Source organism: Anomaloglossus baeobatrachus, chromosome 1 (assembly GCF_048569485.1).
Source record: "Anomaloglossus baeobatrachus isolate aAnoBae1 chromosome 1, aAnoBae1.hap1, whole genome shotgun sequence".
In the NCBI taxonomy this organism is placed as follows: Eukaryota; Metazoa; Chordata; class Amphibia; order Anura; family Aromobatidae; genus Anomaloglossus; species Anomaloglossus baeobatrachus.
This window is the reverse complement of record NC_134353.1, coordinates 35966133-35980358: the sequence shown is the minus strand read 5'-3', so window position 1 is coordinate 35980358 and position 14226 is coordinate 35966133. Positions and strand designations below refer to the sequence as shown.

The window sequence follows — 14226 nt, the reverse complement described above, 5'->3', positions numbered from 1 at the left end:
GGGAGAGAGGCGAGAGAGTGAGCGACACAGGGGAGAGAGGGGCGAGAGAGTGAGCGACACAGGGGAGAGAGAGGCGAGAGAGAGTGAGCGACACAGGGGAGAGAGGAAGTGAGCGACACAGGGGAGAGAGAGGAGAGAGTGAGCGACACAGGGGAGAGAGAGGAGAGAGTGAGCGACACAGGGGAGAGAGAGGAGAGAGTGAGCGACACAGGGGAGAGAGAGGAGAGAGTGAGCGACACAGGGGAGAGAGAGGCGAGAGTGAGCGACACAGGGGAGAGAGAGGAGAGAGTGAGCGACACAGGGGAGAGAGAGGAGAGAGTGAGCGACACAGGGGAGAGAGAGGAGAGAGTGAGTGACACAGGGGAGAGAGAGAGAGAAAGTGAGCGACACAGGGGAGAGAGAGAAAGTGAGCGACAGAGGGGAGAGAGAGAGAAAGTGAGCGACACAGGGGAGAGAGAGGCGAGAGAGAGAGAGAGAGTGAGGAGAGAGAGAGAGAGAGAGAGAGAGAGAGAAGAGAGAGTGAGCGACACAGGGGAGAGAGAGAGAGAGAGAGTGAGGAGAGAGAGAGAGAGAGAGAGCGCGACAGGGGAGAGAGAGAGCGAGCGACAGGGGAGAGTGAGAGAGGAGAGGGAGCGAGCGACACAGGAGAGAGGAGAGAGCGACACAGGAGAGAGGAGAGAGAGCGACACAGGAGAGAGAGGAGAGAGTGAGCGACACAGGAGAGAGTGAGCGACACAGGCGAGAGAGGAGAGAGTGAGCGACACAGGGGAGAGAGGAGAGAGTTAGCGACACAGGGGAGAGAGGAGAGAGTGAGCGACACAGGGGAGAGAGGAGAGAGTGAGCGACACAGGGGAGAGAGGAGAGAGTTAGCGACACAGGGGAGAGAGGAGAGAGTTAGCGACACAGGGGAGAGAGGAGAGAGTGAGCGACACAGGGGAGAGAGGAGAGAGTTAGCGACACAGGGGAGAGAGGAGAGAGTTAGCGACACAGGGGAGAGAGGAGAGAGTTAGCGACACAGGGGAGAGAGGAGAGAGTGAGCGACACAGGGGAGAGAGGAGAGAGTTAGCGACACAGGGGAGAGAGGAGAGAGTGAGCGACACAGGGGAGAGAGGGGCGAGAGAGTGAGCGACACAGGGGAGAGAGAGGCGAGAGAGAGTGAGCGACACAGGGGAGAGAGGAGAGAGTGAGCGACACAGGGGAGGGAGAGGAGAGAGTGAGCGACACAGGGGAGAGAGAGGAGAGAGTGAGCGACACAGGGGAGAGAGAGGAGAGAGTGAGCGACACAGGGGAGAGAGGAGAGAGAGTGAGCGACACAGGGGAGAGAGGAGAGAGAGTGAGCGACACAGGGGAGAGAGGAGAGAGAGTGAGCGACACAGGGGAGAGAGGAGAGAGAGTGAGCGACACAGGGGAGAGAGGAGAGAGAGTGAGCGACACAGGGGAGAGAGGAGAGAGAGTGAGCGACACAGGGGAGAGAGGAGAGAGAGTGAGCGACATAGGGGAGAGAGGAGAGAGTGAGCGACACAGGGGAGAGAGGAGAGAGAGTGAGCGACATAGGGGAGAGAGGAGAGAGTGAGCGACACAGGGGAGAGAGGAGAGAGAGTGAGCGACATAGGGGAGAGAGGAGAGAGTGAGCGACACAGGGGAGAGAGGAGAGAGTGAGCGACACAGGGGAGAGAGGAGAGAGTGAGCGACACAGGGGAGAGAGGAGAGAGAGTGAGCGACACATGGGAGAGAGGAGAGAGTGAGCGACACAGGGGACGCCGGCACGTAGGAAGATCTGCAGGATGCTGCAATGGGCAAATGTCACAAGAAAACCCCGACACAGTGCTAAATACCGATAGCATGAAAGCAAGTAACACAGTAATACAAGAGCGATAATCCCACTCCACTGTGCGCAGTGCCCTGTACTGGCCTACAGGTGGCACTGTCATACCACCAGAGACAGAAAGCAAATGTTCAACCACACTGCACCCCCAGATCCTACACAACCTCCTCTCCCCTGCACCGAGCCTGATCCTACACACCCTACCCCCCTTCTGGCCACACTGCACCACCAGAATCTATACACCGTCCTCTCCCCTGCACCCCCAGATCCTACACAACTTCCTCTCCCCTGCACCCACCCTGATCCTACACACCCTACCCCTCTTCTGGCCACACTGCACCTCCAGATCCTACGCACCGTCCTCTCCCCTGCGCCCCCAGATCCTACACAACCTCCTCTCCCCTGCACCCACCCTGATCCTACATACCCTACCCCCCCTTCTGGCCACACTGCACCCCCAGATCCTACGCACCCTCCTCTCCCCTGCACCCCCAGATCCTACACAGCCTCCGCTCCCCTGCGCCTTCCCACGATCCTGCAAACTCTCCCTTTCTGGCAACACTATGCACCAGATCCTATGCCACGGCCAATATCCGGCAACCCCCCACAATCCTACACACTGCCCGCCCCCTCCTCTTCGTCCCTCAATCCTATGCACTGTCCCCTCCCCTACGCCTCGCCATGATCCTATGCACAGTCCCCCTATACACTGCACTCCCTAATCCTGCACCCCCCGATCCTCCATCATATTCCGCACTCACAGTAACACGTTCCTTTCAGCGGGTTTCCTTGATATCGATTCTCCACTTCGCACCTATAGATGAGGCAGAGGAGAGAGCCCTGATCAGTCACTGGCGCCTCATACACTGGTGTGTGCCGCTGACTGAGCACAGATGTAGCAGAGCTGAGCGTGTATCACCATGTACAGCGGGTGGTACTCACAGCTGGCACTCTTCCCCTTTGATGCCCTTGGTGGTACAGAAGCACTTGCCGCTGTTGGTGTTGCACATGGACGCGTGCCCGTTACATTTGCAGGCTGCAAAAGAAAAAACAATAATCAAATATTATCCGGGAGCGGTGAGGCCGTGCGGCTCTGCAGTCAGGACGCTGGTGCTCGCAAACGGGGGGCTACGTACGCTGGCAGGATCCCCCGTTGGTGGGGTCCCCGTAGTAGCCGGAGATGCAGGTGTCGCAGTTCTTGCCGGTGGTCAGGTCCTGGCACTTCTCGCACACGCTCTCATTGATGCACTTGCTGTGTCCGTTGCACTGGCAGGCTGCAAATGCGACAGGTCAATAAATGAGGTAGGACTACAAGTCCCAGCATGCGGCAGTCTGTAATCTGCTGGGTACCTGGACACTGGATGAAGGACCAGTTATAATGGTTGTCGCTCGGGCACAGGCTGGGGTCCAGGACCGGCTCGGACTTTGGTTTTGCAATCCCGGAAGCATTTGGCATCCTCATGGGTCCCCGGGACGAGGCCTCCATGCACTGGCCCTTCCCGGTGTTACTGGGGTCGGTGCACCAGCCGCATCCCGGCTGCTCCAGGCACTGGGCACAGGTCCGGTATCCGGAGCAGTTCTCCGCTGCGGAGGACATAAAAGACGACATGTAAACCTGAATGACAGTGTGAAGGTGGTTTGAGCTATAGTATGTTTGTTTAAACGTAATAAGAATATAATGCTGTGAGAAATTAAGGAGTGGAGAACTCCCTGTTTAATTTCAAGGCCAAAGTAGCTTTTCTGTATAATTGGGTGTCTTCCAAACACAAGTTAAGTTGGTGATGCTAGCTCAAGGAGAACATGTCTTATGTATTCATTGTCTGATACATTGATATATCAACACTGGTATACAGCTAATACGACACCGTCTCTGGATATCCCAAACGAAGACTCCATTAGCAGTCTTCACCCAAATTCCTCCTTGACAACGGGTGTATGTGCAATGGCCTCAGTAACATGCTCTGCACAGGACATAGGAGAAAACAGTCCAGACTAACACAATACGGTACATACGTGGGCAGTTGCTCATGGTGTACCACTCCATACACTGCCCGTATGGGAAGGAAGCCACGTAGGCGTTGGAGTCCACGCACTGCTTCATGTTACTGCACCACATGCACTCGGAGCTGGCGCTGGTGCACTCCGAACACTGCGCCCTGGAGGCACACGGGATGCGACACTGCTTGGCGCTCTGATTGGCTGTAAGAGAAGGTAATAATGTCATTAATAGAGGGAAGGTGCTAAACACGCCAGTTACTGTCCTTAAACTGTGCAAGCGTGAGTCCTGGGCACTGGCACCGTTGCTACAATGGGTCCGTAGCACGGGCGCCGGTCACAATGGGTCCGTAGCACGGGCGCCTGTCACTATGGGTCGGTAGCACGGGCGCCTGTCACTATGGGTCGGTAGCACGGGCGCCTGTCACTATGGGTCGGTAGCACGGGCGCCTGTCACTATGGGTCGGTAGCACGGGCGCCTGTCACTATGGGTCGGTAGCACGGGCGACTGTCACTATGGGTCTGTAGCACGGGCGCCTGTCACTATGGGTCCGTAGCACGGGCACCTGTCACTATGGGTCCGTAGCACGGGCACCTGTCACTATGGGTCCGTAGCACGGGCGCCGGTCACTATGGGTCGGTAGCACGGGCGCCGGTCACTATGGGTCGGTAGCACGGGCGCCGGTCACTATGGGTCCGTAGCACAGGCGCCGGTCACTTTGGGTCCGTAGCACGGGCGCCTGTCACTATGGGTCCGTACAGCTGGCGCCGGTCTCTATGGGTCCGTAGCACGGGCGCCGGTCTCTATGGGTCCGTAGCACGGGCGCCGGTCTCTATGGGTCCGTAGCACGGGCGCCGGTCTCTATGGGTCCGTAGCATGGGCGCCTGCCACTATGGGTCTGTAGCACGGGCGCCTGTCACTATGGGTCCGTACAACTGGCGCCGGTCTCTATGGGTCCGTAGCACGGGCGCCGGTCACTATGGGTCCGTAGCATGGGCGTCGGTCACTATGGGTCCGTAGCACGGGCGCCGGTCACTATGGGTCCGTAGCATGGGCGGTAGTCACAGTGGGTCCATAGAGCGGGCGCCAGTCACAGTGGGTCCATAGAGCGGGCGCCGGTCACAGTAGGTCCATAGAGCAGGTGCTGCTCACAATGCGTCCGTACAGTGGGTGCCTGTCATAATGCGTCCGTAGAGCGGGCGCCGGTCACAGTGGGTTCCGCAGAGCAGGTGCCAGTCACAGTGGGTCCCGCAGAGCAGGTGCCGCTCACAATGCGTCCATACAGTGGGTCCGTACAGTGAGCGCCGGTCACAATGGGTCCGTAGGATGGGCGCCGGTCACAATGAGTCTATAGCGGCGGGCGCCGGTCACAATGAGTCTGTAGCGCGGGCGCCGTCACAATGAGTCTGTAGCGCGGGCGCCGGTCACAATGAGTCTGTAGCGCGGGCGCCGGTCACAATGAGTCTGTAGCGCGGGCGCCGGTCACAATGAGTCTGTAGCGCGGGCGCCGGTCACAATGAGTCTGTAGCGCGGGCGCCGGTCACAATGAGTCTGTACTGCGGGCGCCGGTCATAATGGGTCCGTTCAGTGGATGCTGGTCACAATGGGTCTGTAGAGCGGGCGCTGGTGACAGTGGGTCCATAGGATGGGCGCCGGTCAAAGTGGGTCCGTAGTGCAGGCGTCGGTCACAATGAGTCCGTAGCGCGGGCGCCGGTCACAATAGGTCCATATTCACAGGTGCCGGTCACAGTGGGTCTGTCACATAGCAATCACCTGGCCTTTCACAAATGCTGCCATTTATCTCGTGGATGCAGGTTGCAGCTTTGAGGCCGACGGTGAAGGTTCAGCCAGGTAGCCACAGAAGCCGGCGTCGCTCGGCTCCCCGCTCTGCCACTGCAGGGTGGTGTTAGTGAAGGGCGACATGTCCTCCCAGCACCAGTAGGAAATGTTGATCTTCCGGAGGCCGACCCAAGGGGGTGAGCTCAGTCTTCGCCTGCGAGAAAAATAAATTTCAATTTGAGTCAAAATATTTTTGGGGAACGAAGATGAACGATCAGTCGTGAAAGTGGTGCCTCGGACGTGGCGCACAGAGGACGGTACCTGCATGTTCTGCAGCTGCTTCACCACAAACTCCACTTTCTTCGGGGTGGTGAGGGACGCCAGCATGGCATTCTGGCCGCGGCACGACAGCTTGGAGTTGTCGTAAGTGTCCTTGGTGTTGGTGATCTTCAGGCAGGAGCTTTCCACCAGATGCCAGTTGGCTCCGCAGATGTTCTCTGGGGAAAATGGTGGAATCGTGAGCATGATGCCCAATGAAATCAATGGTCGTCCATGGACGATGTGTGGTGCTGCATTACCTGGCAGGCCGATGCACTCCTGGTTGCGCGGCTCCCATTGACAGTTCTGGTCCATGGCGCAGCTCTTGCAGCTCGTCTTCTGTTGCAGTAGAAGCCGTAGTTGCTCTTGGGGCACGGCTCGTACGGCGTGATGGCTCCCTGAGGGCAGAGCATACAGTGGGTACACACAGCATGTATTACCCCGGGGGTCCGGCCTGTCCGGGGGTCACTGACCTGGCTGCAGTTCTGATTCAGGGACATGCATTGGTCGTTACACCAGCGGCAGCCGTTGGAGTTCACCGTGCAGCTTAAGCAGTCCGTGTACTGGTCACAGCGGCTGTCCCGTCCGAATCTGCGGCAGAGGGAATTTTAGGTAAGAGGAGGGAGCGAAGGAGGCAAAACCATCACATACGGTAAATAAATGCAGAATGACCGACCATGTCGTCCCCAACTTCTTACCTGGTAAAGCCCTTTGTGTATTGGTAATGGAATTTGTGCAGATATACACACAAAGTGGATATACAAAGTCTACACACCCCTGGTGTATATAAATAAGATAAAAAAAATATCAAGAAGAATCAATCAGGACTTTTTCCACCATTGAGAATGAAACTGAAAAATCATTTTGAGGGGAAAATAAAAAATAACAGCTGAAATAATGTGGTTGCATAAGTGTTCACACCCTCTTATACTTGGGGATGTGGCTGTATTCCGAATCATATTTATACTTATATTACATAGTATAACCATCATTTACTCTAGGATTTTACTGACATTTTCTTACTTGTATTTATGGCAAAGAGCAAGGTCTGTAAACAGCTGCAACACAGCAAAGGGATCTCATTCCTCGAATAATTGGGGATGTGGTTGTGGTCAGAATTAGCCAGTTACATTTACACTCATGTTACATAGTATAACCATCCTTTACTCTAGGAGGATTTTACTGGCATTTTCTTACTTGTATTTATGGCAAAGAGCAAGGTCCGTAAACAGCTGACAACACAGCAAAGGGATCTCATTCCTCGAATAATTGGGGACGTGGTTGTGGTTAGAATTAGCCAGTTACATTTACATTCTTTTTACATAGTATAACTATTATTTACTCTAGTATTTTCCTGACATTTTCTTTGTTGTATTTATAGCAAAAAGCAAGGTCCGTAAACAGCTGACAACACAGCAAAGGGATCTCATTCCTCGAATAATTGGGGATGTGGTTGTGGTCAGAATTAGCCTGTTACATTTACACTCGTGTTACATAGTATAACCATCCTTTACTCTAGGATTTTACTGACATTTTCTGACTTGTATTTACAGCAAAGAGCAAGGTCCGAAAACAGCTGACAACACAGCAAAGGGATTTCCTTCCTCAAATATTTGGGGATTTAGTTGTGTTCAGAATTAGCTGATCACATTTACTCTCATGTTACATAGTATAACCATGCTTTACTCTAGGAGGATTTTACTGACATTTACTTAGTTGTATTTACAGCAAAGAGCAAGGTGGTACACTGCTGCAACACAGCAAAGGGATCTCATTCCTCAAATAATTGGGGACGTGGTTGTGGTCAGAATTAGCCAGTTACATTTACACTCATGTTACATAGTATAACCATCCTTTACTCTAGGATTTTACTGACATTTTCTGACTTGTATTTACAGCAAAGAGAAAAGTCAATAAACAGCTGGCAACACAGCAAAGGGATCTCATTCCTCAAATAATTGGGGACGTGGTTGTGGTCAGAATTAGCTGATCACATTTACTCTCATGTTAAATAGTAAATCCATCCTGTACTCTAGGAGAATTTTCCTGACATTTGCTTAGTTGTATTTACAGCAAAGAGAAAAGTCTGTAAACAGCTGCAACACAGCAAAGGCATCTCATTGTTTACCAGGGGTGTGTAAACTTTTAATATCCACTGTACCTCCAGAACATTACATCATCAGTTTAAATAAGTCATTGCTCTACATAAACTGACATTTATCCAATGGAAAGGGATCATTGCTGGATGGGTGGACACATGCTCCCCGCGGCCCGGAGGGGTTGAATGGGGACGATATTGGGTCATCAGACAACTTCTGGAACGTTAGTAACTATACTTCAGTAACCAGAGAAATATCAGATGTGGACGCGTGCGGAGCTCTTACATATGACGGCAGGACACGACAGGACGGTGTCGTTGCGCTGCTTCTCGGTGGCCTGCTCCCAGGACAAGCACTCAGAGACTTCGCTGTCCCAGACGCACCGCACTCCGGGTCCTGCCGCAACGCACGACGCGCTGGTGCTGAACGCCTCGCAGCTCTTGGATGTATACATCAGGACGTCGCTGAGGAGGAGGCTGTTAAAGCCGCCAAACACGAACATTGTGCTGGAAAAAAAAAGAAACTGAATTAGTCTTCAGGTGGAACAAAAAGTCCGGCCGGGGAGGAGGAGGTGGGGGCCGCCAGTCCGGCCGGGGAGGAGGAGGTGGGGGCCGCCAGTCCGGCCGGGGAGGAGGAGGTGGGGGCCGCCAGTCTGGCCGGGGAGGAGGAGGTGGGGGCTGCCAGTCTGGCCGGGGAGGAGGAGGTGGGGGCTGCCAGCCTGGCCGGGGAGGAGGAGGTGGGGGCTGCCAGTCCGGCCAAGGAGGAGGAGGTGGGGGCCACCAGTCGGGCCGGGGAAGAGGAGGTGGGGGCCACCAGTCTGGATGGGGAGGAGGAGGTGGGGGCCGCCAGTCTGGCCGGGGAGGAGGAGGAGGTGGGGGCCACCAGTCTGGATGGGGAGGAGGAGGTGGGGGCTGCCAGTCTGGCCGGTGAGGAGGAGGTGGGGGCCACCAGTCGGGCCGGGGAGGAGGAGGTGGGGGCCACCAGTCGGGCCGGGGAGGAGGAGGTGGGGGCCACCAGTCGGGCCGGGGAGGAGGAGGTGGGGGCCACCAGTCTGGCCGGGGAGGAGGAGGTGGGGGCCACCAGTCGGGCCGGTGAGGAGGAGGTGGGGGCCACCAGTCTGGCCGGGGAGGAGGAGGTGGGGGCCACCAGTCTGGCCGGTGAGGAGGAGGTGGGGGCCACCAGTCGGGCCGGGGAGGAGGAGGTGGGGGCCACCAGTCTGGCCGGGGAGGAGGAGGTGGGGGCCACCAGTCGGGCCGGTGAGGAGGAGGTAGGGGCCATCAATCCAGCAACAAAAATAAACTTTTACCTGTTTTTCAGGACGGCGGTGTGACCAAAGCGATTGATGTCATGATCCAGAGTGGGAGGAGGCAGAACGTGCCAGGTGTCACACGCTGGACAGAAAGCAAAGAAAACATATAAACGTTATAATATAATATGGACACGGAGGATCTTATAATCCAGCATCCGATAATTCAGAAAATCTTATCAAGTGACACGCTCAGAAGCCGCCTTCAGTGTCTGCTCATCGCTGCTGCAGGCACAGCACGTCAGTGGAGATATGTGGCGCCATGCACGGGACCGGAAGCTGCTGATCACCTGCCGCTAACAACTGCCTGCAGCAGAGACCGGGGCGTCACACGGGCCGTGCCGGGGCCCACAGACCAGGGCGTCACACGGGCCGTGCCGGGGCCCACAGACCGGGGCGTAACACGAGCAGTGCAGAGGCCACAGAGGCCGGAAGCGGATAATTGCTGCGGTGGTTTCGGCGGTGACCCGGGAGCTCGGTTTTTCTAGACTCTTGATATTCTTGCTTTCCCCTGATAAGCGGCGCCTGTAATAAGCCTCTATTGTCTCTAATAAGCGATTGATTGCTCACGGCGCCCTATTAACAGGCAATAAACACCAACGCTACATAACCAAACTCATCATTGCACCCACACGAGCCGAAAACCCCCAGGGTGCGACGCCAAATAATGGTAAATCCCCCTCCGGAGACCTCTGCCCGAAACCCTCATAATAAGAGAGATCCAGAGGCCTCATTATTGGGAGGAGACGCAGCAAGAACCATGCGGCCCGGAGACATCCAGGGTGGAGAAAAAAGTAGCCTGTAGTCACCCTCCAATAATCCAGCACCTGATAATCCAGTAACACAAAGTTACGCCAATAAATGCTAAGACAAACTTCATCAGTAAGCCCAAACCCAGTCAGAGGCTCAGCCGGGGAACCGCAGACCTGGATCCGGACCAAAGTGACTCAGCCGGGGGACCGCAGGCCGGATCCGGACCAGGGGGACTCAGCCGGGGGACCGCAGACCTGGATCCGGACCAAAGTGACTCAGCCGGGGGACCGCAGGCCGGATCCGGACCAGGGGGACTCAGCCGGGGGACCGCAGGCCGGATCCGGACCAGGGGGACTCAGCCGGGGGACCGCAGGCCGGATCCGGACCAGGGGGACTCAGCCGGGGGACCGCAGGCCGGATCCGGACCAGGGGGACTCAGCCGGGGGACCGCAGGCCGGATCCGGACCAGGGGGACTCAGCCGGGGGACCGCAGGCCGGATCCGGACCAGGGGGACTCAGCCGGGGGACCGCAGGCCGGATCCGGACCAGGGGGACTCAGCCGGGGGACCGCAGGCCGGATCCGGACCAGGGGGACTCAGCCGGGGGACCGCAGGGCGGATCCGGACCAGGGGGACTCAGCCGGGGGACCGCAGGGCGGATCCGGACCAGGGGGACTCAGCCGGGGGACCGCAGGGCGGATCCGGACCAGGGGGACTCAGCCGGGGGACCGCAGGGCGGATCCGGACCAGGGGGACTCAGCCGGGGGACCGCAGGGCGGATCCGGACCAGGGGGACTCAGCCGGGGGACCGCAGGGCGGATCCGGACCAGGGGGACTCAGCCGGGGGACCGCAGGGCGGATCCGGACCAGGGGGACTCAGCCGGGGGACCGCAGGGCGGATCCGGACCAGGGGGACTCAGCCGGGGGACCGCAGGGCGGATCCGGACCAGGGGGACTCAGCCGGGGGACCGCAGGGCGGATCCGGACCAGGGGGACTCAGCCGGGGGACCGCAGGGCGGATCCGGACCAGGGGGACTCAGCCGGGGGACCGCAGGGCGGATCCGGACCAGGGGGACTCAGCCGGGGGACCGCAGGGCGGATCCGGACCAGGGGGACTCAGCCGGGGGACCGCAGGGCGGATCCGGACCAGGGGGACTCAGCCGGGGGACCGCAGGGCGGATCCGGACCAGGGGGACTCAGCCGGGGGACCGCAGGGCGGATCCGGACCAGGGGGACTCAGCCGGGGGACCGCAGGGCGGATCCGGACCAGGGGGACTCAGCCGGGGGACCGCAGGGCGGATCCGGACCAGGGGGACTCAGCCGGGGGACCGCAGGGCGGATCCGGACCAGGGGGACTCAGCCGGGGGACCGCAGGGCGGATCCGGACCAGGGGGACTCAGCCGGGGGACCGCAGGGCGGATCCGGACCAGGGGGACTCAGCCGGGGGACCGCAGGGCGGATCCGGACCAGGGGGACTCAGCCGGGGGACCGCAGGGCGGATCCGGACCAGGGGGACTCAGCCGGGGGACCGCAGGGCGGATCCGGACCAGGGGGACTCAGCCGGGGGACCGCAGGGCGGATCCGGACCAGGGGGACTCAGCCGGGGGACCGCAGGGCGGATCCGGACCAGGGGGACTCAGCCGGGGGACCGCAGGGCGGATCCGGACCAGGGGGACTCAGCCGGGGGACCGCAGGGCGGATCCGGACCAGGGGGACTCAGCCGGGGGACCGCAGGGCGGATCCGGACCAGGGGGACTCAGCCGGGGGACCGCAGGGCGGATCCGGACCAGGGGGACTCAGCCGGGGGACCGCAGGGCGGATCCGGACCAGGGGGACTCAGCCGGGGGACCGCAGGGCGGATCCGGACCAGGGGGACTCAGCCGGGGGACCGCAGGGCGGATCCGGACCAGGGGGACTCAGCCGGGGGACCGCAGGGCGGATCCGGACCAGGGGGACTCAGCCGGGGGACCGCAGGGCGGATCCGGACCAGGGGGACTCAGCCGGGGGACCGCAGGGCGGATCCGGACCAGGGGGACTCAGCCGGGGGACCGCAGGGCGGATCCGGACCAGGGGGACTCAGCCGGGGGACCGCAGGGCGGATCCGGACCAGGGGGACTCAGCCGGGGGACCGCAGGGCGGATCCGGACCAGGGGGACTCAGCCGGGGGACCGCAGGGCGGATCCGGACCAGGGGGACTCAGCCGGGGGACCGCAGGGCGGATCCGGACCAGGGGGACTCAGCCGGGGGACCGCAGGGCGGATCCGGACCAGGGGGACTCAGCCGGGGGACCGCAGGGCGGATCCGGACCAGGGGGACTCAGCCGGGGGACCGCAGGGCGGATCCGGACCAGGGGGACTCAGCCGGGGGACCGCAGGGCGGATCCGGACCAGGGGGACTCAGCCGGGGGACCGCAGGGCGGATCCGGACCAGGGGGACTCAGCCGGGGGACCGCAGGGCGGATCCGGACCAGGGGGACTCAGCCGGGGGACCGCAGGGCGGATCCGGACCAGGGGGACTCAGCCGGGGGACCGCAGGGCGGATCCGGACCAGGGGGACTCAGCCGGGGGACCGCAGGGCGGATCCGGACCAGGGGGACTCAGCCGGGGGACCGCAGGGCGGATCCGGACCAGGGGGACTCAGCCGGGGGACCGCAGGGCGGATCCGGACCAGGGGGACTCAGCCGGGGGACCGCAGGGCGGATCCGGACCAGGGGGACTCAGCCGGGGGACCGCAGGGCGGATCCGGACCAGGGGGACTCAGCCGGGGGACCGCAGGGCGGATCCGGACCAGGGGGACTCAGCCGGGGGACCGCAGGGCGGATCCGGACCAGGGGGACTCAGCCGGGGGACCGCAGGGCGGATCCGGACCAGGGGGACTCAGCCGGGGGACCGCAGGGCGGATCCGGACCAGGGGGACTCAGCCGGGGGACCGCAGGGCGGATCCGGACCAGGGGGACTCAGCCGGGGGACCGCAGGGCGGATCCGGACCAGGGGGACTCAGCCGGGGGACCGCAGGGCGGATCCGGACCAGGGGGACTCAGCCGGGGGACCGCAGGGCGGATCCGGACCAGGGGGACTCAGCCGGGGGACCGCAGGGCGGATCCGGACCAGGGGGACTCAGCCGGGGGACCGCAGGGCGGATCCGGACCAGGGGGACTCAGCCGGGGGACCGCAGGGCGGATCCGGACCAGGGGGACTCAGCCGGGGGACCGCAGGGCGGATCCGGACCAGGGGGACTCAGCCGGGGGACCGCAGGGCGGATCCGGACCAGGGGGACTCAGCCGGGGGACCGCAGGGCGGATCCGGACCAGGGGGACTCAGCCGGGGGACCGCAGGGCGGATCCGGACCAGGGGGACTCAGCCGGGGGACCGCAGGGCGGATCCGGACCAGGGGGACTCAGCCGGGGGACCGCAGGGCGGATCCGGACCAGGGGGACTCAGCCGGGGGACCGCAGGGCGGATCCGGACCAGGGGGACTCAGCCGGGGGACCGCAGGGCGGATCCGGACCAGGGGGACTCAGCCGGGGGACCGCAGGGCGGATCCGGACCAGGGGGACTCAGCCGGGGGACCGCAGGGCGGATCCGGACCAGGGGGACTCAGCCGGGGGACCGCAGGGCGGATCCGGACCAGGGGGACTCAGCCGGGGGACCGCAGGGCGGATCCGGACCAGGGGGACTCAGCCGGGGGACCGCAGGGCGGATCCGGACCAGGGGGACTCAGCCGGGGGACCGCAGGGCGGATCCGGACCAGGGGGACTCAGCCGGGGGACCGCAGGGCGGATCCGGACCAGGGGGACTCAGCCGGGGGACCGCAGGGCGGATCCGGACCAGGGGGACTCAGCCGGGGGACCGCAGGGCGGATCCGGACCAGGGGGACTCAGCCGGGGGACCGCAGGGCGGATCCGGACCAGGGGGACTCAGCCGGGGGACCGCAGGGCGGATCCGGACCAGGGGGACTCAGCCGGGGGACCGCAGGGCGGATCCGGACCAGGGGGACTCAGCCGGGGGACCGCAGGGCGGATCCGGACCAGGGGGACTCAGCCGGGGGACCGCAGGGCGGATCCGGACCAGGGGGACTCAGCCGGGGGACCGCAGGGCGGATCCGGACCAGGGGGACTCAGCCGGGGGACCGCAGGGCGGATCCGGACCAGG

At 61.6% G+C, this 14226-nt stretch overlaps 1 protein-coding gene across 1 annotated transcript in view; it reads right to left on the bottom strand.

Moving 5' to 3' along the window:
* ATRN (attractin) overlaps positions 1–14226 on the bottom strand; it is a 189553-nt gene that overhangs the window by 97789 nt on the left and 77538 nt on the right. The window contains 14 exon segments of the mRNA XM_075346398.1: positions 2587–2639; positions 2768–2861; positions 2962–3099; positions 3176–3409; positions 3839–4024; positions 5595–5654; positions 5657–5808; positions 5917–6097; positions 6179–6259; positions 6262–6316; positions 6392–6509; positions 8229–8233; positions 8310–8523; positions 9324–9408. Coding sequence (XP_075202513.1) covers positions 2587–2639; positions 2768–2861; positions 2962–3099; positions 3176–3409; positions 3839–4024; positions 5595–5654; positions 5657–5808; positions 5917–6097; positions 6179–6259; positions 6262–6316; positions 6392–6509; positions 8229–8233; positions 8310–8523; positions 9324–9408 — 1656 coding nt within the window.